At 50.5% G+C, this 24974-nt stretch overlaps 1 protein-coding gene and 1 long non-coding RNA gene across 6 annotated transcripts in view; one reads left to right on the forward strand and one right to left on the reverse strand.

The window, feature by feature from the left end:
* The window catches only part of ATP7B (ATPase copper transporting beta), a 48357-nt gene that overhangs the window by 17736 nt on the left and 5647 nt on the right, over positions 1-24974 (reverse strand). For 2 of the 3 annotated variants that reach the window (XM_072783242.1, XM_072783241.1), the window contains exons 2-9: positions 18386-19616; positions 11922-12179; positions 9565-9728; positions 8075-8236; positions 7120-7196; positions 5655-5829; positions 4403-4636; positions 3590-3681 (exon numbers count right to left, since the gene is read on the reverse strand). In XM_072783242.1, coding sequence (XP_072639343.1) covers positions 3590-3681; positions 4403-4636; positions 5655-5829; positions 7120-7196; positions 8075-8236; positions 9565-9728; positions 11922-12179; positions 18386-19616 — 2393 coding nt within the window. The remainder of the gene's footprint in view (positions 1-3589; positions 3682-4402; positions 4637-5654; positions 5830-7119; positions 7197-8074; positions 8237-9564; positions 9729-11921; positions 12180-18385; positions 19617-24974) is intronic. The other variant, XM_072783243.1, reaches the window with a different exon arrangement.
* On the forward strand, positions 9465-13206 carry LOC140608246 (uncharacterized). Of its 3 annotated transcripts, none has more exons than XR_012010278.1 (3): positions 9465-10024; positions 10296-10557; positions 12239-13206. It is a non-coding gene; the product is annotated as an uncharacterized lncRNA (long non-coding RNA). The 3 variants fall into 3 exon arrangements; XR_012010277.1 differs by having other exon boundaries at positions 9465-9912; positions 12239-13203; XR_012010279.1 differs by having other exon boundaries at positions 9465-9761; positions 12239-12960.

Raw genomic sequence — 24974 nt, forward strand, 5'->3', positions numbered from 1 at the left:
GGGAATCAAATGTGCAGACATATTTACATCAAAAATTTTTTTAAAAATCGTGCAGAAGCATCTTCTGTAAAATGAGGATTCAAGAGCCGTCCGCACCCACAGTCCAGCTCCGCACCCCATGCTGTATGGCTGTGAGCACACGGCTGCAGCTATGCGTAGGGTGACAGGCTTGGTGCCACGTGTGCCACGGTGTACCCAGGGACGGGGCCACAGCAAGAGCAGAGCGGACACGGCCCTGCCCCAGGAGCGGAGTCCTGTTCAGGGCACTGGTGACTCCCAGGCAGTGGTGCCATCCCGGCCAAATCCTTCCTACGATGATCCTGTTCCAGGGTTAACTGAGATGATGCGTGTTCGGCACTCAGCACAGCGCTGCCTCGCAGTGAGTGCTCAGCCAGGGTCATGGCTCGTACTGCTGCCACCTGCCGGGCCTCTGTGCAGCCGTGCGGCGCGGGGCTGGAGTTCCAGCAGGACAAAGTGGCACCTTCCTCTCGGAGGCTCACAGCTCAGGCGCCACGAGCGCAGTGGCCACGACACAACGAACAGGGTAGGAAAGGGAGAGCCTTTAAAAGGAAAAGGCGTGGTGCCCTGAAGTCTCGGGTCCGGGGGGCGGACACCAGGGACTGTGCTGGGGCTAGGCAGGCGGCACGAGGGCAGGAGCAGGAGTCTCTGCTGCCTGCTGCTGCTCCTTAAAGGGCTCGGGGGTGGAGACGCCCAGGCCCGGCACCTCCGAGGCCCGTGTCCATGACCCGGAGACGGTGCCTGTCAGCCCAGGTCCTCACTTGGCAAGACAGGCCGTGCCAGGGGGGCGCCTGGTCACTTGCGGTGGGACTAAGGGCAGAACCTCCTCCCCGCTGTAACTCAGCTGCTGGGTTAGAGGCTCACTTCCATGCGACTGAAGGGGACCCCATTGGACATGGGTGCCTTTCTGAGAAAACCTTTGTGGTGCTACTCCCTGACTAATCTAACTTTGAATTTCCCCTTTGATCGGATGGACCATATTTTTCTGAGTCTAGGCAGCTTAACTTAAGGTAAACAGAGCTTTATGGGGGTGGAGGTGGCTCCCTCTGGGGAATTCCCAGCATTTCTTCTTCAGAAGCTTGTATGGGGCGCCCAGGAGGCTCAGTGGCTGAGCGGCTGCCTTGGGCTCAGTGACCCTGGGTACCGGGATCAAGTCCCACATTGGGTCCCCGCAGGGAGCCTGCTTCTCCCTCGGCCTGTGTCTCTCTCTCTGTGTCTCTCATGAATAAACAAATAAAATCTTCAAAATAAAAAAACCTGAAGCCTGTATCTCCCCAAAACGCCCTGTTGTGGGGACACACTGTGCCCTTCCTAGCGCTTCTGCTTCAAGAGCTGCTGCCAGTGGCCTATCCACCACACCCGTCTCCTGCCTCCCCTCCCTCCTCAGCTAACACAAAGGAGAAAGATAAAGCTGAGAAGAGAACAGCCACTAGCCTAGGTGAAATCTGTAATTGTTTTCCCCACAACCACAGAAGACTTCAATGCAGGAGACTGGGGACCAGCTCACACAGCCCGTGAATGTCAAGCACAAACACGGTGACGTCTTTAACGTTTCATGGTCATTTCAGTCATTCAACTGGTAATCTGAGCACCTGCCACCTGGGTGTCCCCAGGCAGGCAGAGCAAAGGCTTCCAGAGGACGGGGCCCCCAAGCGGAGCCCTCAAGGACAGGCAGCCAGGCAAAGGGGAAGAAGAAAGGTACGGGGCAGACTGGAGAGGCTCCCCTGGGAGCTGCCAGTGGGGTGTGGCCAGGACAAGACAGCGGGATGATGGCAGCACGAGGGCTGAGTCCGAGAGGCAGGCTGGGGCAGATGGCGAGACTCACATGCACACTGGGGACACAGACTTCATCCTGAGGACAGCTGGGAATTGCTGCAGGGTTTCCAGCTACAGAGGAATATGATCCTATCTGTGCTTCCAAGAGATCACTGGCTTGAACGTGGGAAAATATTTAGAAAGAGACCAGGCTGGAAGCAGGTGGCCAATGCAGACCCCATTGCAATGCCGCAGGGGACAGAGCGGTGGCAACAGGAAGGGGCAGTGGATGGGGGCAACCAGAGGTAACCAGCGCCAGGCTGGTCACAGATGCCCCATTGCCCAAGACTTGGGATAGAAAGAAAGGACAGGTGTTCCTGGCAGAGGGACAGAGGGAGGGACAGGCCCAAGTCTCAGTGAACGGAGACAGCTGAGGTGAGACACTCTGTTGGCCCTCCAAAGGCGCCACAGGCCAGCCTACACTAGCAGAAGCCCGACGGCCAGGCCCCAGCACACCTCCCGTTACAGAAGGTCAAGCTCCTCGGCAGGGTGGTGTATGGCCCTGGCTCTGGGAGAGCAGAGTGTGGCCACGGGCCTGTCACCGCCCACAGCCTGGAGCACACGGTCCAGGAAGGGAGGATGGGAACCATCACCCGGTCGGGCAGACAGCAACTGTGCCTCGCAGGCCTCAACTGACGCGCTCCGAGCACACGGCCTGCCCGCGGCAAGGCCAGAATGAACCCTGGTATTCTGGGCCCTCGCTCAGAGAATGGTGCCACCACGTGATGATGGTGGTAGTGGGGCCCATAGTATGTCCACAGCCAAACACTAATCGCCCTCTTTGGAAAAGAACTGAGCTGTGACTGGGGTAGCCCCATTGTCCTTGGGCATTTCCAGCAGCTCTGCCTTCCGGCAAAGATGCACGTCTCCTCCTACTTGAATCGACAGAGCAGCCCCTGTGGCTGTGGCCAGTACTCTCAGAAGCACTTTGAAATGAAAGGCAGCGAGGAAACCATGGCTTTGGTCCCAGTCTGGACATTTCTGGATCTCAGAAACCCTCATGTCATTAATTTATAAGGGAGTGTGTAAGTCTTAATTTGTGCAAACGTCCCTATTGCTAAATACACCTTCCAAGTCAGAATGTGGAAGGGTCATGAGCACAGACCCCGGAACCAGGAGCCTGGGTCGTATCCCTTTCAACACCTGCATGACCTCGCGCCAGTTGCTTAGCTTTTTTGATAATCAGTTTCCTGATCTGCAGAATATGGCTAATAACAGTCCTTTCCTCCTAAAGTTTGTTTTCAATTGGATTTAACACGAAGAGGCTAAATAGTGTCTGGCAGACAGTAAATGCTATAAAAGTTCCAGCAATAGCGATAATAATCATTATCATTTTTAATATCTGCCAACCTTAGGGAGAAGAAAAAACACTTCTCCCATTTGCATTCTTTGGCCAGTGGAAGCCCCACCTCCCAGCCTGTGCAAATCCTCCAGATCCTGCAACGAAGGTCCAGCGCGCAGTCCGTGCTCTTTGAGGCCTCCCCTGACCACCTCCAGCCCTCCCCTCTGCATTCTGGGGACACTGCTCACCCATCCCTCTCCTCTGTCATTTAGAGCACACACGCCACGCCGAAGTCCTGCACATATTGTCGTCTGTAGACGCCTCATTAGTTACCTGGCTCCAGAGGGTGGATCTGACCCCTGCATGCCTTTGCCCATCCCCACAAGGTGTAACAGCATGAATGTGGTCAAGTCTTGAGGTGTATTACACAGATTAACATAAACTGGTCAACAACTCTGGATGACGAGAACCCACCTGAGGATCAAGTTGTCCTCGCCAAGGGTCACAACGGTGGCTTCCGTGGCTTGGAGAGACATGAGTTTGGCAAGGGCTTCTGAGGTTTTGCTCTAGGAAATAACCAGGATGGAGAACAAGAGCTTTCATACGCTGACCCATGCAAAAGCAGACCAACACTCGCCAGGCTGGCGTCACGGAGGCTGGAGTTCTAGGAAGCCCCTGCAGAAAGAAGCTGACCCCTTAACACAGCCACGGCCATGTCCAAGGGCTCCTCCGGCACGGAGGATGGAGATGCTATGCACTGCCATCCACGCTCAGCCACGTCATTGCCACGCTAAATGCACAATGCCACAAAGTTCTAGGAATCACATTTCAGCTGACAAAATAAAACCAGTTTGCCTATTACTTTTTTTAAGGTTCAGTCTAATTTTTTTTAGAGCCTGAGTCCTATTCTTTGATAGAATAGGTCAAAATGTGGGTATAATGCAAGGTGTTAAAAATGGCAGGTCCCTAGAAGATGGAAATGTGGATTTTTAGACTAATAAGTCAGTTCCATACAAAGAGGTGGTGTGAACGCTGGCCTGAAACCCAGGGTTCTTTCTATTACACAATGCGCCTCAACAAAGGTTTCAATAATTAACCAGATTAGCTGGGATTTCAGGAGTAGCAACCAGTGGGGAGATTAGTGATCAGAACACCTAATTATACATAGGCTTCACATTTCTTTAAGTCCTTCTCTAGCCTGCTCTAAACAAGCTCTAAACAAGGTGTTCGGGTGAATGAAGGTCTCTATTACCAAGGAAACGGTTTTTCACCCGAAGCCGCAGTTACCTTTGCTATGTGTTCCAGCCACCGCCCCAGGGCAATGAACACAAAGAGCATGGGGGGGGTGTCGAAGAAGGTCACAGGGCTCCTCTCCGCCCTCTCAGCCACGGCCACCACCAGGATGACGAGCGAGTAGGTGTAGGCGATGCTCGTGGCCAGCACGATGAGCACGTCCATGTTGGCTGCCCTGTGCCTCAGAGACCTGTAGGCCTGGACGTAGAAGTACCACCCGCCAAGGAGCTGGAAGACAGGTGGAGAGAGCACAGCTCCACAAGGGTGCCCAGCAGTCCCACGAGCAATTAGAGACCCAGAGGCCCCTCACGGCTGCAAACGCCTGGATGGTATTTTCTCCTCGGTGAGGCTCACACAGGAAATGTGTTTCCCGATGCACAGGACCAGTGACCACAGGAACGGGGTCCTGCAGGACCTTTAAAACTCAGAGCACATAACCTGAATGTCCATCAACAAAGAAGGTGGCAATGGGGACACAAACCATGGTTGATTTATCCTGTGAGCAGTGCGATCTAGTCCTGAAAAGTAACGTGCTAGATCTATGAACCGCTGGCATGAAAAATGCCCTGTAATGCACAGTTAAGTGAAAAAGCCAGTTAGAAATCAATTTATCTGGTATGATCTCATTCCAGTTAAAAAATAAAAAGTCTAGGTGTCCGTATTATGTGAGCACATACACACACACACACACGCACACACACAAACAAGTGTGTATTTTCTCTGCATAGATGAAGGTCTGTAACATGCACGTCCAGCTAGTAATAATACGAAGGTAATCCTGGGGAACAGGGTATGATTCCAGTGAAAGGATATCTTCCCCTTTGCTTTCTATTTCAGCATGGTTTGAACTGTCGACAATAAATATACACCACATTTGTAATTAAAAAGAAAATACAGGAAAAAGCAAATCCAGCCTACAAATAACTGCCCTCAGATAAACTAAACATTCTAAAGTTAAGTCCAGAGTTTTATCTTTTACCCTAAAACAGAGGGAGAAACACAGCTAGCTCCTGACTATCAGCCCTAGAGTGGCGGTCCCATGGTGCTTGCTGCTCCCGGGAGTTTGATCACCGACAGCCCTCTGTGAACGTGACGGTGACACCAGATCCCTTGACGCCCACCCCCTCCGCCCCCCGCCAGTCTTAAGACAGGAAAGAAAGCCCCTGTGGGGCAGCTGCGATAAAGCCAGGCTGGAGGGCTGTGTCTGGCCTGAGAGGGCAGAGGTTTGCCTCTTTCTGATACGCACCTGGACAAAGGTACACAGGATGAAGAAGATGAGATTCAGAATGGACAGTCCTGGAATGACGTTGTGGTCCAGGACCATGGACTCGTGGGGCGTGCTGCTGGGCACCAACATGTAGATCATCAGACCCATCACAGGGATGCCGAACACCAGGCTGCACAGAAAAGACTTCTTCCACCTGCAGAGCAAAGCAGTGACCCCGACCTCTTAGGTATCCCTCACCTTTCTGGGACAGACAAGCAGGGGTGTGAAATGAAGGGAAGGTCCTCTCCTGACACCAGCCACCTGAGAGATCGCCCACAGGTTTAATGTCGTAGGGACCCGCAGACAGCCCGCCTGCCTGAGGCTGACCCCCTGCCTCCTGTCTGGGGGGGGGGGAGGCAACCGAGGCCCAGGGCAGAGCTCCGCCCCAAAGAGGTTGAACATCTGGGTCCACAGGAACACCTACAGCTCTTTTTTCAAAATAAAATCTTTGGGATCCCAGGAAAAACAAAAGCAAAACTGTATTAGCCTGAACTTCCTTTGACACCTGTGATTTTTGAACTATTACTTAACACAGTGTGAGGACTGGAAAGCCGTCTTGATGAACCGCAAGGTTTGAAGTGGGGCTGACGGGTGACAACTGTGGTCTCGTGTCAGCGTCTGCGGGAACCCCACCGCGCGTCGTGGAAGCTCTAGCACGCCTCCACTGGGGTCTGCAAGACGCAGTCTTCCACTCCCGGGAGGGCCCGGGGCCCCGAGGATCAGCCCCTCGCTAGCTTCCCAGAGTGCCCCTCCAGTCAGTCCCGGCCTGCTCCAGGCAGGCTGACCGGAGCAACACAGGGGTCCCCGAGGGCCACCCGCCTCCATGCCCCAGAACACCCTCTCTGCACCCCTGCCCAGCCTCCCAGGCCCAGGTCACGGGCCCTGCTGGCGTTTTCCCGGGCGCTCCGAGCCCACGGGATCCGCTGCCCACCTACGGGCCCTCCAAGGCAGGGATGGGCTGCCATTGGTCCCCCGCACCTGGCAGAGTGCTGGGCTGATGCTGGCGCCCTGCTGTGTGCTGAACCCCTGCAACAATGAACGAGCTCAGGCCTCCTGCTTCCTAGGCCAACGGCCGTGGTTCCTACCCTCAGAGCCACCTCTAGACCCCATTCAAGGAAAGGCCACTCTCTTCCTCCCAACTCCAGTTGGACCCCGGCCAGAGGTGGCCATTTCCATGAAAATCAGCGGAGATGAAATGAAATTAGAAATTTAGTTCCTGTCATACTAACTGCTCAGTAGCTGGCGGCCACTGTACTGAGCAGTGCGGGCCTAGAGCACTGCTGACATCGCAGGAGACGCGGAGGGCTGGCTCACGGGGGCAGCACAGATGTCTCCCAAGTGGAGGGTGCCGCAGGACGCCCACGAGCACGGAGCCCGTCAGGCCCAGCGAGGGGGACACCCACAGGAGCCCCGTGTGTCTCTCGGTCTCTTCTGTTCTACCTACTGCTTTATTTCCACCTTGTGGTCCAAGTGATGCGCGCTGGGGTTTCTCTGGGCCGGGGAAGCATGAAAGCCGATTTCCTTATTATTTAAAAAGAAAGAAGTGAGAAACAGGGGGAAAGCACTTGGTTAAAACATGCGTTGGCAGAGAGCATTTTACATCTTTTGAAATTAGCAAGTTAATCAAAAACTGCCTCAAAAGACTGTATTGGTTTCTTGGCAATGGCTTCTGCACCCAAATCACACTGCAAACCCTGTCAGAGGTCCAGCCCCATCTGCACTCAGGGACGGCGCCGTCCCCAAGGGGATGGCCTCACATGGCGACTCCCGTTTGTTCTGAGGGCAAAGGTGGCAGGTTCTGGGAGAGACTTCAACATGCCCCGAGGCTCATCGATGGCTTTGGCGGGCCCGACCCGCTGAAATCCCCACGCGCACCCGTCACCTCACCGTGCCCTCACGCAGACCTCACATGGGGAGAGCAGTGTCCGCCACAGAGCATGGCGGGGAGCAGAGGCCGGAGCCTGTGGCAACTCCTCTGATTTTCCAACCGAGAAACAACTGGACTCTCCCATGAGGAAGCCGGCCTAGCAGAGGGGTTAGACTCAGGGTAACCCACTACCTGCATCCTTTGGTCTGTGGATACTTGGTACAGACCTAAATAATGTTTATAATGACAATCAACTGATTAAAGCCCATGTGCCAGCTGTCTGGCTGGTACTGAGGTTTCCCAGGGAATACCTGCAATCAAAACAATAATATCCCTCTCTTACCCATTCACTGATTTTCACCTCAGATTGTCTGATATTTTCTTTTAATTTTTTGGCTAGCTATATTTTCTTGTTTTTCTACAACAATTCTAAATCACCGTTTTTAAAAAGGTGGGCTATCTCTTAAACTGAAGCACAGCGGACACACGGTGTCACATTCCTTTGTGCAATGCTTTCTGATGAATGACTTACCTCAATAACTTTGACAATATCTCGCGGACCGATGATTTCAGGATCGAACTTCACGTGGGCTTTGCTGGTGGCGAGGGCCACAGAGGCATAGGTGATGCCGGCCATCCTCGTGAGTTTGGACTCTATGTTGTGAACACAGGACGCGCAGGTCATCCCCGTGATCTGCCGCACAGGAGGACAAGATCACTACTCACCCAGGGTTGAGAGGATCCGTCAAGGCACACGGGGTTGGGTTGAGGCAGCCAGAGCCCTTCCTCCTTCTTCGGCACCGTTCCCACGGCTCTGGACCCCCACCTGCAGAGCCCGCGTGCAAGGTTTTCACCCAGGATGCTCCCCCAGTGGCTGCGGGCACGTAAACAGTGGTTCTTCCCCAACTCAGGGGCAAGAGACGTAGCCGGTCACTAAGCAGATGGCAGCAGACCGGCTCCTGACTTCCAGCTCTGACAGTGATGGGCTTTCGTAAGCCAGGCCATGCATCCCGATGTGAGAAAAGGGGTTTGAGGTGAGACAGGCCATCCCTGCGATGTAGTAGCAGCCAGACAAGTCACTCTTCTGGGCATCAGGGATCGACATTTCTCAGATACTCATTTAACAGACGTAAAATGTCTACACTGTCTGAACACGTGATGATGATACAACTGTTGATACTGCTTCGTTTCACAAAAAGAACACTATTTTCACCCTTCCCAGTAATATTCACAGTGTAGGTCTCCCCCGTGGTCTGCAGGCAGAGGCGGCTGGGGACTGGGGGTCTCAGTGAGGGCCCCGCTCCTGCCCAAGGGGTGCCCGGGGCTGTGGCCCGTCCAGAGCAAGGGATGCTCCTGGTCGAGAGCTCAGGGTGCTACTCGTGCCCTTAGTCCTCTTTCTTCCAGTATTTACTAACCACCCACAGCAGCGACTAACAGTAAGGAAGACCCTCCTCAGTGCAGCAGCATCACTCAGTTCCTTGTGGGTTTTTCCTAAGTCTCCCTCTATTTGCACGCAAAGAGCTTTAAAACACAAGTGCTGGGAAATGCTAGCCTACGCACCGCTGCAAAGATTTGCCGTCCTGTACGGGGTAAGGGCGACGGACTGCAAGCTGGAACGCCCGGCACCACCACCTCCCCACCACACTGGCACTGAGCTGAGTGTGTGAGGCCCGGGCTACCACGCCGACTACCCCCCACAGCCCGAGATACCACTGGCAGTCTGGCCTCCCTCTGGGCTTTCTAGAATGTGTTCATACTCAACGCTCTCAAACCCAGGCTCTGGACACTGACGTTTCCTCTTCCCCCTACACTCCTGCCATTTGCCGCCTCCTCCTCCCCACAGACCTTGACTGTGATGTGACTGAATGGGTCATTGTTGTTGGCTTCAAAGGGAAGCAACCCCCCCACCCCTGACACACACACACACACACAGGACATCTGCACAATGGGAGGCATCTCCCGGGTGGCCACCGTGGAGGCTGTGGCCTGTGGCCCCGGCTGGCGCCCAGCTGCCACACTTACGATCAGCTCCAGGTCGCCTTCAGAGCCCGCGTAGTCTTCCAGCACCGTCGCCTCAAAGCCTAGGTCCTGGATGAGCTGAGCGATCTCCAGTGGCTGGATGACGTCTGGGTGATACTTCACCTCTGCCTTTCCGGCCATCAGGGCAACCAGCACCGAGACGACGCCTGGAACCACGGGGCCCAGTTAGAACAGCGCAGGCAAGGCCTCTGGGGCGCATCCAACATAACCTAACAAAGACAAACATCGGCCCCAGAAGCCTCCCGATCAGGAGTTCTCAAACTTGACTGCACATGAGGATCACAGGGGGAGCTTTTACCACTCCCCATGCTTGGCCCTAACCTCACACCAGTTAAGTCAGAACCCTCAGAGTGGGCGTCAGGCATCTTTTTTTCTAAGCTCGCCCAGAGAGACTGGCCACGTGCGAGAACCAGCGTTCCAAAACAGTGCTTCCCAGAGTCTGGTGGGCCGTGTTCGATGACAGATTCTGGTTTGGTCGGTGTGGGGTGGGTCTGAGGTTCCGCAGGTGCCCCCAGCACCCAGGCCATGCCCGTGCTGCCGGCCGGGGGTCCTGAGGCAGGCTCCAGAGGACACTGAGGATGCGCCCATCTCACAGCCAGCTCACAACTACTGGCTCCTCAGCTAGACGTTTTGCTTCAGACACGCTTCATACACAGAAAACAAGTCTTTCGAAAGTAGTGTTCCTTACCCTTTCACTCTCTAATCCCTTTCAGAAGTGGAAGAGAAATCCTGGACTACAGACCATCAGCTCCAACCGACAACAGTTTGGCTTACAACTTTTTGACTTTCTGATGGTGCGAAAGTACAGCTTCAGGAGAAACGGACTCCAAACTTTGGGTGTGGGCCTTCTCCGGGGCTGGCGCGCTGCTGCACGGGGCTCCGTGGCGATGCCAGGCAGCAGCTCAGGGCCTCGGCTCCCGCCCGGCTATGCCATCCTGAGGGTGAACGACTGATGCACATTCTGACACAGTTCAGGTCGGTTTGGCCAAGCTCTGATGTTTGGTAGGTCCGGGGCATTAAATGCATTTTGACTTACAATATTTTCAACGTATGATGGGTTTATTGGCACTTGACACTATTGTAAGTCGGATGAGATCTGGATCTTGCTAGCACTAGTGTGTGAGTTTGAGGGGGAAGGGAAGACTCATTCACGTGAAAGAAATGTGCTTTAGAAAGGAGGTCATACTGGGTAAAAATGAAGGATTCAAGTCAGGAAAAGAAGCAGAGGCATCAGGAGAGCCAGCCCATGGGTGAGGAAGCATGCCTCAATTTGCCAACAGCCGTTTGGGAGCTCCAGGACACTATGAAGCACGGGGAATGAGGGGCTGGGAGTGTGTCCCCGATTCAGGGCTGGCCGCGCAGGCCAAGCAGCCTGAGCAGAGAGATACATGAAAAGAGAGAAGGTGACTCCGGTGGCAAGGTAGTCATGGTTAAGATATTTTCCAAACAAAAAACGGATAAAATTTTTGCTGCATTTTCAGGTTTAAGAGATAGTACTGGAAATATAGTTTAGAGGATAAAACTGTGGCATGTCTGCAACACTCTGTGGTTCACAGGCGCAAAGGACGGGGCATTTAAAACGGCCACTTCTGGGCCCCTGGGTGGCTCGGTCAGCGAGGCGTCTGCCTTCAGCTCAGGTCAGGCTCCTCAGCCTCTATGCTCAGTGGGGAGTCTGCTTCTCCCTCTCCCTCTGCTGCTCCTCCTGTTCATGCTCTCTCGCTTGCTCACTCTCCAAAATAAATAAATAAAATCTTAAAAAATAATTAAATTGCCACTTCTTTTTTTTAAATTCTTTTTTTTTTTTTAAAGATTTTATTTATTCATAGAGACAGAGAGAGAGAGAGAGAGAGAGAGAGAGGCAGAGACATAGGCAAAGGGAGAAGCAGGCTCTGTGCAGGGAACCTGATGTGGGACTCGATCCGGGATCTCCAGGATCACACCCCAGGCTGGAGGCAGCGCTAAACCACTGCCCTAAATTGCCACTTCTCCACAAACTGCAGGCTATGTAGTCTGGTGACAGTGCGAGGCTGATGGACAGGGCTGGAGGGAAACTAGAGATGACCCCCAGGACCGGCTGGAGGGGGAAGCTACCCACAGAATGTGCTGGGACGTTCACCTGCCCTTCCCATCACTAACTCACTCTGATACCTTCTATCTTAAACTAAACAATTCCTAAAGAGCAGAACGCCAGGTGCCCGAGAACACTGACAAACACCTTCGCTATGGCATTGTGGACTTGCTGCCAGGGTATCAGGGCTGCTGATTACGCAGGGCGAGCACGGTGCCCACCCTGCTGCCTGCAGTGTCTCCCCAGTCTAACAGGGGTGCACAGCTCTCACCTGCTTCTTTCTGCAGCTTTCTCTCTATGTTGGACACACAGGATGCACAGGTCATGCCTGTGATCTGTAAAAAACACTTCTGTGCTGTCACAGAGGTAGAGGCTGGTGGGGACCTGGACGGGCGGCCAGGGCTGTGGTTTCCAGGGAGCCCCTCAGTGTGGGGAGCCCCTTCCTGCACAGACACAGGTACGCCAGCTGTGGTGTGCGCCGAGGAATTCCCTGCACTGTGGTTTCCAACATGGTTGCTGTAACCGTTTTCTAGGATAAAATATAAGAAATCATTCAGATTCAAAGAACAAATGACTTTTTTACAACAGGAGGTTGAAGCCTGACAGTACTGGTGACAGCTCCCGACGAGGCTACACTGGGGCCGGTGCTCCCATCACGCCCTCCCCCCAACCAGAGGCAGAGGCACACAGTCGCAGACATACGAAAAGATGCCAATACTCAAGAATGGAACCTTCCAGTTGAATGAGTGCTCTAATTAGATGATGACAACAAGAAGAACTCAACAGGCCCTCTGCTAGCATATGGATGATCTCCTTGAAACAGCTCTCTGCGGTTCACAGGACTATCATCTCCATCTTACAGATTAAGAAATGAGTTAAAGAAATTTAAAAATGTGCCCACGACCCCAGGTAGTAAGCAATAAAGCTAGCTTCCAAACCAGGCCTCTTTACCCCCAGGATCTGTGCCTTTAACCAGTAAGTATCCCATTCTCGTCAGCAGAGGTTCGCTCTCTCTCTACGAGAATCAAAGGGACCCAAAACGCATCTCCTGAGTTGTTCACCTTTCCCTCGTTGTGTGGCTGAGTCCGGTCTGTGTTCTGGACCCAGATCCTTGTCAGGGGTCCACACTGCACCTACCTGCCCCGGGCCGTGCTCTGCATCTGCACTCATGCCCCACAGTGGCTCTTTTGATAGAACAAGTCCTGAATGTTAACTGAGGCCCAATGCAGCGACCAACTAAACCAACTTTAACGGTTAGTAGTTCTGTGCTCCGGGAGCAGATCTGTCCGCCTGAACACTGAAAATATTCACACTGCTTTCTTCTAGAAGCTGTTACTTTAGTAAACCTCCACATTGGGCCTCTGATATACCGCAACCTAACTTAGGGTGGCTAAGAGGTCAGAGTGAAGGTTAATCTTTTTTTCCATTTGGATATCCAGCTGATCCAGCCCATAAACTGAAAAGACCATCCTCTCCCCTGCTGAGTTCTGGGGATGAGGGCGCAGATGCCATTGGGGGCCGTGTTCTGCCCACCACATATGTACCTACACATATAACCAATCACCCAGATCTGGAATGTTTTCATCACTCCAGAAAGTCAAAGTCACACAATTTTGATGACAGAAAGTACTTTTAAGAGTATACGAAAGAAAAAAAAAAAGAGTATATACAAAAGGTAATTATATAATTTAACAATAAACTCTCACTACTTGAAAATCCACAGCTGCAGAAGACAGGAGTTGGCAGTAACGTGTACCGACAATAGGCCAGGACTTTAAAGTTCTTCTAAATAAATCTCATGTCCTAGGCATCCTGGGATGTTTTGCTCATTTTCTGAAAGGTGCTTAAAGACTATTGCTACTCATTCTGAGTCCAGCTGATTGCCGTGCAGCACCTTCAGTGAAGACCCTCCACCACTCCGGCCTTACGGGACCCCTCTACCTCTTGCTACAGAGCCCACACTTCACCCACCAGCACAGGTATATGCTCCTGGACGCTGGCATTGCTCCAGATGACTCTGCCCTTTGGATCTTAAATTCATAAAAGCTGTATTGTGGCCACACCTCTCCACATTCTATCTCTTGCACCCTTTGATCCCTCCCATACCCATCAACCTGCACTGTACCTGTCCAACCCTCCTGCACCTGTTCAACCCCCTCACCTGTTTTCTGGGTTCACCTGCCCTTCTATCCAAATATCGTGGTCCACAATTTTAATAATATTTCTACTATTACAGAGAATTTCCTACCCCCTACTAACCTGTAATTTGCACTCTGCCATTCTCCCACATTGGGATCTAACTCACCTAAATTCTGGGCTTCAAGAGATTACTAAAGAAAATTGAAATGAACCAACAAAACCCAAACAAGATCATACTACTGAGTCCTTTTTCTTTACCAATCTACACTAATACTATGGGTGGGCATGTAAATTGATTTCGTTTTCTGGAAGTCTACTGGACAACATTATCAAAAACAGTACCTCTAGTTGCTTGACACTTAGTAGAGGCATAACAGATATTTCTAAAGTTTATATTCTGTGACCCCCCAGTAATTATGCTTTCAGGTATTTATCATAAGGAAATAACTAAGTCTGTGCATAAAATGTAGCATCAGATATGTCCATCAGTATTACTTATAATCACATGAACACAAAGTACATGAGAACAGTCTAAGGGGAAACTGATTGACTAAGTCATGGTGTATCCATATGACAGATGCTACGCAGCCATGAAGCGTGGTGTTGCAGACCTCTGGACGGAGCGGTAAGCATGGTATAATACACTGTAGGGTGAAAGAGGCAACCAAACCACCACATATAACACAAATCTATGTTATTCCTAAATATAAATAGTATATGCTTTGGGAAAAGTCCAGAAGAGTATATGTGAAATGAAGTGCACTATGTGGGTACCGGGGGAAGATGCACCCTGCATTGTAGACAGGCAGGATAACAAATACAAGACCCTGAGGTGAGAACAAGCCCGACAGGAGGGCTGGAAAGGTGTTAGACAGGCAGGGAGTCAGGGAGGGGGCTTCTAGATGACCCTGAGGAAGGCTTCAGTGCATCAACAGAGTAACAGGACCACTGCGAATGCTGGGCAGGGAACAGACTGGAAGCCTGAAAGGCAAGAAAACAGCAGGGAGACTAGTTCAGAGCCTCTTCCAGAATCCAGGACACACATGACGGTGGCTTGTACCAGGTGCTGGCCTGTCTGCCCTCATCGCCCATTACCTCTACTCAAGTTCCACCCAAGCGACACTGTTCCCAGGATGTGGCAGGGACTCCCGCCAGGGTGCGTCTGCTGTGTCTCCTCCGTCTTATCTGGTGCAGTCCTGCCCTTTTCTGCCCGCTGAGATCCTATCCATTCTGAAGTCTTACCCAAGTCCAGCTCAAAGTCACCTCTACCACCAAGTCTTTGGGGCCCCACACCCAGATGCTGGTTTTCTCCTCATCTTCTGAATCCCAAGAGCGCTCCACCCACACTCTCCCTGTCACATGTATTCCAACCTGCCTTGGGTGAGGGGTCTCTGATCTGCTTCCCTGTTAGAGTGTGAACCGCACGTGGCCAGGTCCTGGATGGCCTCTGAGCCCTCGGGGCAGCCAGCACAGTGCCTGGGACCAAGAAGACCCTCAACACAGGTGGGAGGAGGGAGCAGAGCCCCCAGAGTGACACTACCCATTTATTTACAAGGATGGGGGAACATGGTACACATGGCAGATGACTTGTCTTCACAGTGTATTCACAGATTCACTCATGTGTTCATTCGTTCATTCAAAAAATACTCACCGTGCAAACAAATGCAGAGCTGATTTCTAGAAAAAAAAACCAGGTCTAGGTTTATTTTTAGCTGTCAAATAAGCTGGACTTCAATGCCTGCCACTTGCCTACACGCTGTCGCATGGTTCCCTTCCCTCTCCCTTCCCTCTTATCAAAGGGGCTGATCCTGCAAAACCACTTTTCCCAGGCTCCCTTGGTAACTGGTTGCTGGTTAAATCTGGCAATGGGAGGTCACAAGTGGGGTACAGGGTACAACAGGACAGCAAGAGAGAGCCGGTGGCGTCTCCCATCTGTCTGCCGGGGCCCGGCTCCTGCTGCGGCCTCACCTATCGGCCCTAGGGCTGCTGGCTCGAGCCAGGCCACCTTGGCCCCTGGGCTCCTGTGGTGCCCTCCACCCTCAGACCCTCCTGCCCAGGGTGCCAGCTTCTGCCAGCAGTAACCTCTCGGTTTCCTTTCCCTTCACTGTTTGGTTGTTCAGCTCCCTCTAACATCCCTCAGTAGTTCCCTGGATTAAACCCCACCACCAAGCACCCCCCACCCCCACCCCGCGAGCCTGCTTGCCACAGTCTTGTCTTTTCCTTTCCCTCCCTTCATAAATCCCTACTGTGTGCTGGGTGCTGCTGGGCCGGAGGAGAAGCTGATCCCACGGTGTGAAGACTGTTTCAAGGAGCTCCTCTTCCTGGTTGAACCAGAATGACCAATCGAATATAAATAATGCCTTTTAGCATTTAAGTGGCTTTAAAGATAGTCACCAGCACACTTACAGTTTATCCTATATATTTTTTAATGATTTTATTTATGTATTCATGAGAGACCCAGAGAGAGGCAGAGACACAGGCAGAGGAAGAAGCAGGCTCCCTGCGGGGAGCCCAACGCGGGACTCGATCCTGGGACCCCGGGGTCACAACGTGAGCCAAAGGCAGATGCTCAACCCCTGAGCCCCCCGGGTGCCCCTAGTTTATCCTAAACTTTAAGATCACCAGATGAAATACAAAACAGCCAGCTAAATTTAAACTTCAGATAAACAACAAATAACTTCTTATTATAAGTATATTCCAAATATTGCATGGGACACACTTAAACTAAAACGGTATTCACTGTTTACCTAAAACTCAAATCTAATCAGGTGTCTACATTTTTATTTGCTAAATCTGGTACATTAAACACCCCTTGGGCTAAAAACATAATTCTCATCATTCGGGCCAATAAAAATCACTGTCCTTTTCCTTCTAGATTTAGTCAAATCCAATTATTCTGGATTATGCAGCTCAATGCAAATTTCTTTTTACTGCCAACAACCTGACTGTAGTTGAAAGACTTGAAACCACGCACAAACACAGTAGACGATGACTCTACTACATTTCCTACCTTTTACGTACAGGATCTACTGTTCCCTTGTGTTTTCCTTATTGATTTTTGTTTAAAAATAAACTCCTTCCTGAAACTTGGTACAAAAGACAGAGCAGAGAACGGGGCCAAGTCAGTGCACGTGACGGACCCACGCCCTCTACGGGGTGTGTGCAGGGAAGCACAGGCCGCAGCCTCGGGAGGCCCACCACCAGCTGGCCGAGCGCTGACGAGGGTCCCCGCCCACACGTCCCCACTAGTGCTGGGCGGCCACGGGCCACAGCACCCTGGTTCCCCCGTGCCCTGGGATCTGAGCCGCCCACACAGCTGTCCGCCACGTCCGACGCCCCTCGTCACCTCCAGGCTCTCTGCACACTGCACGTCCTCTGTACCCATCACCTCCTCCACCTCCTCCATCCCTCCTGGGCTGCGTGTATCCTGCGCCCTCCCAGCCCCCCCTTGACTTCCAGGCTGCCGGGGTGGTGCTCTGGGGAAGTCTCCTCCTCCAGACACCCTTCCTTCCTCACCAGCGCCTTCAGGGCCCTCCCTCTGCCCTTCCCCGGTCACACCCCCTTTCTGTCCTCTGTCCCTCCCATGGCTACCACCCGAAACTGCACTTCCAGCCCCCCTTCCCCGGAATTCAGCTCCAGACCCAGCTGCCCAGCACCTGTGGCCACAGGCCCTCCCTCTCTTCCACAGCCGCCCCATCACCCCCTCGTCTGGACCAAGCTCCTGAAGGTCGTTCCAATGCCTCTCTTGCTCCCCAGCCACAGGCATCCCTCCCCCGCCTCCATCCCCGCTGCACTGCTCAGGTGTCAGCTCACCTGTGCTGCCTCTGGAGAGATGCTTCCTTGCATTTATTTATTTGTTTTTGTTTTTGTTTTTGTTTTTGTTTTTGCTTCCTCGCATTTAGAGGCCGAGCTGAGCTCAACAGGCTGGCCCATGCGGAGCAGCCACCCGCTGACCCACCCGCTGACTGGCCTGTCTCGCCACCTTCCCAGGTCCTCACCCCTGGGCTGCTCTTGGCCACCCCAGCCCACTGAGCGGCCTCCCGGCCTCCCCATCCCCGTCCCCTGCCCTCACAGGCTCACGTGGGACGTGTCCTGCTCACGGGCCCCGGCACAGGGCAGAGACACACGCCTCTCCCCACGACTGTCAAGGAGGCCAAGGAAATCATCACGGAATCCCCATTAATTCCCACTTTCAACAGAATGGGCTCCAGGTGGTGAGACTAAGGTTCTATTTTTCTGGTTTTGTTCGGCAGAGAAATCTGAGAATGTGATGACGGTTCCTCTGGAGAGAGAAGATCCTGACAGTCCCACAGGGCTCTTTTTGAAAAAGAACACAGAATCGAGAGTTCTCTTCAGTTAAAAAAAATAACAACAACAAAGAATTTAGCAATGTAGTCCCAGCCCCATGAGAGGCAAAATCTACACACCAGAAAGTTCTCTTTCTCCCACCCGGACACATTCAACACACAGGGAAACGCTGCGGGACTTGGCCAACCCGACAGGCGAGCAGCTGGGGTGGCTCCCCTGTGCCACCCTGCAGGCACTCTGCCGTAAGGCCCAAGGAGAGAGGAGAAGACCCGGGGTGCCACTACATACCAGAGAGGACTGAAGTCTCAAATCCCATCTCCTCGACGGCAGCTCGGAGTTCTTCCGGGCCAATTATAGAGGGATCATAGAGAACCACTGCGGTCCCTTCAGCCAGAGAGACAGATATTTGCTGCACCCCTTCCCTCTGGGAGATCAGGCCTTCGATCGACTGGACGCAGGATGCACAGGTCATGCCCACAATGGCGAGCATCACAGTATCGCACCTGCCCGGTGCCGGGGTTCTTGGGGCGGGGGCGGGGGCGGCACATGCCGAAAACCTGTTACCTGTCTCACTTCCTGCTGCTGCGGCAGGAAGAGAAACTTTAAAGTTCCCTGGTGGGAGAGCTTCAATGGCCCTCTGCAGGGCCCCTGCGGTGACACAAGAAGGGTCGTACTGTACTTGGGTCGTTCTGTTCTCCAAGGACACTTGCACATTCTGAACCCCGGGGAGTTGGCCTATATTCTCTTCAATGTTCAGGACACAAGACTGACAGTGCATTCCGTCGACTCTCAGCTGCAGGGTAACCACATGGCTCCCTTGATGGCCCAAGGTCTCAGAGTTATTGAGATTCTGGTTATCAGAAGTCAAAGGCATCTTTGGGTTGGTCCTCTGTAACCGCCCAATATCAATGGGTCCCAGGCTTACGGGTGCCACTCTGTTCTTGATGACAGCTTCAAACCCCATGTCGTTTACATGGTCCCTGAGGTCCTGGGGTTGAATAAGATAAGGCTGGTAAGTGATGACTGCCTCCTGGGTGCTGAGGGAGACCCGGACTCTTGCTACCCCTTGCAGCTTTCCGAGCTTGCCTTCGATGGAGCTGACACAGGACTGGCAGGTCATGCCCTCCACCCGAAGTCTGACCACAGCCTCGAGGCCAGGCGAGGACCTCGAGGGCCAGGAGGCAGCCTTTCCTTCTGCAACGCTGGCCTCGAAGCCCATGTCCTCAATGTGACGGCAAACCTGCGGCAGGCTCAGAATGGACGGCATGTACTTCACAGTTGCATTGCCTTGTTCCAGGGAAATCTTAATGCTCACGATGCCTTTCAAACTGGAGATCCTGCCCTCGATAGACCTTACACATGACTGGCAGGTCATACCCAGAATGCTGATGGTGCTGGTGGCCGTCTGAGGAGGGCACACACTGTCCAGGCCACCTTCGTAGCCAACATTGTCAAAGGCAAAGCTCTGCTTCATCACTGGTTCCCAGGCACGAGTGGGCAAAGAAAGTTTAGACAGGATCTAAAAGGAAAAGAAATGCCATTTTTTTAATCCTTGAAACTAAATATTTGCTTAAATATCCTGGCTGGTCTGGCACTGAGAAAATGGACAACAATGCCACTGTGTCAAAACGTCCTGAGAGTTTATGGTCAGAAAATGCAGGGAAAGAAAGCTATAAACATGTTATTGGCCAAATGAAGTGGTTCTGATGGGTTTCTTTCGGCTCGAACAGTCTGCAGCTGTGAACCCAGATGTCAACTGCCCACCTTGGCAAGACGTGTTTCCTAACCTAGACAATGCGGAGGTCTCTCTAGGGAAGGAAGAGAGCGTGATGCGGCTCACGCACACAGAACGAGCACAACAGCACCTCTGCTGCGACCTGCAATCTCCCTGCAGAACTTGGTGCTCTGAGCTTGAACTCTGGGGATCCTGCTGCAGTGCACGTATGGAGAACAGCAAGCACCTGGATTCTGTCTCTCCAGGGGTGCTGTCCTCTCATTCTCTTAGCAGGGGTTAAATTTAACAACCACTGGGCAGGTGTTCCAAATGCAGACCTCTGGGCCCTGTGGGGTCAGACCACATGCTTGTGATAAAAGGTCTGGAAGTGTGTTTGGTGAGCCAGGGGAAATGAGCACAGAGTGGCTGAAACCAAGAGGGGCAGGAGCGGGAAAGCCCGAGGAACCTCCGAGGCCTGCCTCCATGGAGTGTCACTGCCCGCACCCCCCTCCCCCACTCCCAGAAGTCCGAGACAGGGCTTCCAGAAATTAAATGGATGCATTTTCTTAATGTACCGGAGTACAAGCATGATTTCCTGGCTTCTGTCTTCCCATCATCATGTGGCTTCAGCCATTCTATGAACAAAACCCAATCTTCCTTTCACAGGGTCCCAGCCTCCCCACACTCCTGAGTACATATAGTTTTTATACTGGTACTATTACATGCTCTGAAATTCCGGAACAGGCCTTTCTATACAGCACATGATCAAAAAGCATGTCATCGTCTGTGCTTTCACAATCCTTACATCTCCACATGAATCTGTTACGTGGATTGATCCATATCCCAGGGTATAAAACAACTTCAGCTTTTGAGCAGCTCAGCAAAATGAAAGTTTAAATGATTTTTAAAACTGACTATAAATGTTCATTTATACATCTGCAAAGGAAATCCTAAACTTGTCCGGGATTAATAATTATAAAGAATTGTTTTTTTTTTTTTTAAGATTTTATTTATTTATTCATGAGAGACACACACAGAGAGAGAGAGAGAGAGAGAGAGAGGCAGAGACACAGGCAGAGGGAGCAGCAGGCTCCATGCAGGGAGCCCGACCTGGGACTCGATCCCCGGTCTCCAGGATCAGGCCCTGGGCTGAAGGCGGCGCTAAACTGCTGGGCCACTGGGGCTGCCTTAAAGAATGGTTTTAAACTATATTCACTATGGTATTTCCTAAAATAGTAGAGAAAAATGGAAATAATTAAGTAATTCATGGGATAGCAACTCAAAAAAGCATTAAATAAATATACTGAAACTACCTGTGGTATAAATATGGAAATGCAGTATCTGATAAGGATGACACAGCACAAGAGTATTAAAGGACAATTGGGAGAAATGGAATCTGGAACCTATATATCAAGAGATATTTCAGAGAGCTCAGAGATGAAGATGTAAAAAGCAAAAGAGTAATAGTACTACAAGAAAACACAGGAAAATACCCATTATAATCTCAGGCAGGGGAAAATCTAAATATGAAAAAAGAAACAGAAAATTAAAAATATTCAAAAGCTACAGAAGACTGATAAATCTAACCACAATTAGAGAAAACATTGCTATGACCAAAGAAAAAGATAAATGAGAAATGGTGGGGGAGAAAAGATTTTACTTTGTATTGAGAGCTCATTTCCTTAAAATATAAAGAGCTCCTTCTAGGAAGAAAAAGGCCAACAATCAAACAGAAAAAAAGGCAGTCCATCAAAAAGGAAATGCAAATGCCTTTTCAAAAGACACAGAAACAACAGAAAGGCAGGAATGTGACATTCCAACAGCCCTGAAGTACTACTGGGGCTGGCACCGTCAGCCCATTCCCTAGAGGGGGTGGGGGTGTAACCTCTCAGGAGGCCAACCTGGCAATGCACATTAAAATGACAGATCCAACTATTCTTTGACCCAGCAACTCCATCACTAAGAATTTACTCAATAAATATATTTGTACATGTATAAAAGCAAGCATGCAGCAAGGGTATTAAATACTGCAAAGAACTGGAAACATAAATGTCCCTCAATAAGAGGTTGATTAATTCAATTACTACACAGCTATACAAAGAACAAATATCCAGCTCTTTAAAAAGGAATGAGGTAACTCTATATATACTGAAATAGATTATCAAATATATCAGCCAGTGAAAAAAAGCAGGACACAGAATACAGGGTGAATGCAGTGTTTCAGTTTTCTGTTGCTGCATGCAAACCAAATCTAGTGGCTCAGAAGACCGCTCACAGCATTTCAATTTGGACACTGCTCAGCAGGGAAAGCTGGTCTCTGCTGTGGCACAATGGGGCTGGAGGAGCCACTTCCACGAAGATGGCTTGTGCGTCACATGGCTGGCAAATTGATGCTGGCTACTGACTGGAAGCCGTGGGCAGGGACCTCAGTTCTCTTCCATGAAGCCTCTCCACGTGGCTAGGTCGGGTACCTCACAGTAGCTGGTTTCTGGGTTCTGAGAGTGAGTGTCCCAATAGTGAGCATTCCCAGAGAACAAGTCCCAATGCATTAGCACTTACCAAGCCTCTGTGTGCATCACACTTGCTAACTCACCTTTAGCCATAGCCAGTCACATGGCCAAGACCAGCCAATCCGGGAGAGAATTATTTAAGGGCTTAAATACAAGGAGGCAGAGTCTATTAGGAAGGCCACCAAAGTCGGTCTATCATAGCATGCTAGCACTATTTGTAAGAAAAAGAATATTATCCACATAGCTGATTGCATATGCACGGACTATCTCTCAGAGAATAGGTAAGAAACCGGTATGGAGAAAAAAAAAAACAGGAACCGGTATGGAGATTGAGGAGTATCTGGAGCTGAGGCACAGGAGTAGGAAGAGTTACTTTTTAGTGTCTGACCTATTGTATAATGTACATGCATGACCAAATGCTAAAAAATAATCAGTTTAAAAATGAAAATAACGAGTATAAAGGAGATCTAGAACAGCGACTTGATTGTAACTGGTATTAAATACTTGTTTAATTGAAAAAGATGAAAGAAAAACTAAGATATTCGAGAATGCTCACTTTAATATAGGATCTTGATAAGCAGAACTGCCTCCTTAAAACCAGACACAACCCCCAATCACCAAGTCTGTTGGCAAAACAAATCCTTAATGATTTACTATCCAGCTTATTTTGCTTGGTCCTAGGTGGGTCTAGCTAAAACTCACCAAACTCCAAGCCACAATGCTAGCTCTTAATCCCGGGATTAAGGATTCTATGCTCCTGCCAAAAAGGTTTGCAGAAGCACTGGAAGCTATTTGTTTGTAGCAAACAATACTCAGAGGTCCCCCTTCTAGACAGGCAGGTTTCTAAAAGACAAGTAGTTACGAAAGATAAAGCTTTGCATGCAACACAACTTCATGAAACACCAGAATCTTTGTTGGTTTATTTGCAACGTCATAACAGTTGCTGGATATGTGAATAGTCTTTAAGTATATACACAAGGTGTGTGTGTTCCATTCTTCAACTAAGAGGATCTTTGGGGGAAAAAACTCTAATTAGTTCAAACAAACCAACAGGTTGAGGTTTAAGGGCTCATCAAGCAATCATGGATATTTGAGAGGGGGTCCAGAGAAGAACTGTATTTAGGGAAAATCTTAGGGAACCCCAGTGTTGCCTAATTCTCACAAAATTGTGTACTTCTTGAGAACAGATGTCTGGGACTTCTTTGGCAAGCCAAACAGGTTGGGGAAGAACTTTTGCTAGGTTTTGAATTTTTTTATTTTTTTATTTTTTAGGTTTTGAATTTTTAACAAACTATTAGTACAGTGGCTATCAGGATTAGAAGGGTCTGGCAACACAGGTAGTGGGAGGAATTCTACAGAGGAGAATCCAAACATGAATTTCAATTCCTTGCTATTGTCTACACACCCAGGCCACATGGCATTTGCTGTGAGTGCCAGGGCTTGTAAAAGAAAAGTCGGATAAAAAAAAAAAAAAAGAAAAAGAAAAAGAAAAGTCGGATAAAGGAATATAAACAGTTGATTCCCTAAGTAACTACGATTTGTAAATAGGCCAGACTGGTATGAAGGAATTGGAAATGGGGTGCCATGTTTGGATGAAGGGTTTCAAAACCAGACTGAAATTGCAAAGCCCAGAAATGACGTGCCTTCCAGAAAGTGTCTGTGACCACAAATCAAGGAGCAAGTCCACTATGTGTACAACACAAGGACACACTAGCCACCTTTGAGATCTCTTAGTTACACTTGGATCCTCATCATCCTTAAGGATACCACTGGCCCACTTACCCTCCAGACGTCTTCCACTCTGAAGGGTGTGTAACACCCTTAACTCAGGAGGCAAACAATGCTCCTGCATTGAGTTACAAATGTGCAACTCTTCCAGCGTTTAACGGCCACCCAGCATAACTCTATGCGCCTGAACTTTCATGGAATTCAAAATACAGAGAAGTCCTGGCTTTTTCATATGTATGCAGATCCAGTAAGAGCAAATAGTTAATGATTCTCAGTGTTATTTTATGAGGATGGCTTTTATAGCCCTAATGCTCAAGATAATTCTACAAATAGGTATTCTTATCACCATTTTACTGTTGAAAGGGACTCAGACTTATCAAAGGTCACAAATCAATTTGAATAACAGCTAGGATTTAAATCCAGCTCAAAAGTCCAGCCGGCTATTTTTCTAAAACAATATTTAAGGTTACATTTTCCTTTTAGTCATGCTAATTACAGAAAGAGACTACAATGCAGAAAAAGCAAAATGCAAAAAAAAAAAAGCAAAATGCAGAAAACATGGAAAAAGAGTCACACCTCACCTGCCCTAAGTGAGTGAGCACAGTGAGCGGGCAGAGGAGCCGCCAGGGGCACTGAGCCTGAGCCTAGGTCCCTTAGGAGGTCACCCCTAGCTGTCTCTGGGACTTTAGAAAAGTACAGCAGAGTATCAGCACTTACTCTGCTTTCTCCAATATTCCTAGCTGCAAATACACTCAAGGCCACACACTTCAAGAGGAGGCAGGACACGAGGAGAGGTGGCAGTGGTTCTGGGACCTTCTACATCTTCCTGGATCCAGAGTATGAATGAGTCATTGCCAGGCCCTGTTCTTATCTGAGAAATCTCTGCATATCAGAGGTTCGCAGGGAGGGAGGGGTGGAAGAGACT

The sequence above is a fragment of the Canis lupus genome, chromosome 17 (assembly GCF_048164855.1).
Source record: "Canis lupus baileyi chromosome 17, mCanLup2.hap1, whole genome shotgun sequence".
NCBI lineage: Eukaryota > Metazoa > Chordata > Mammalia > Carnivora > Canidae > Canis > Canis lupus.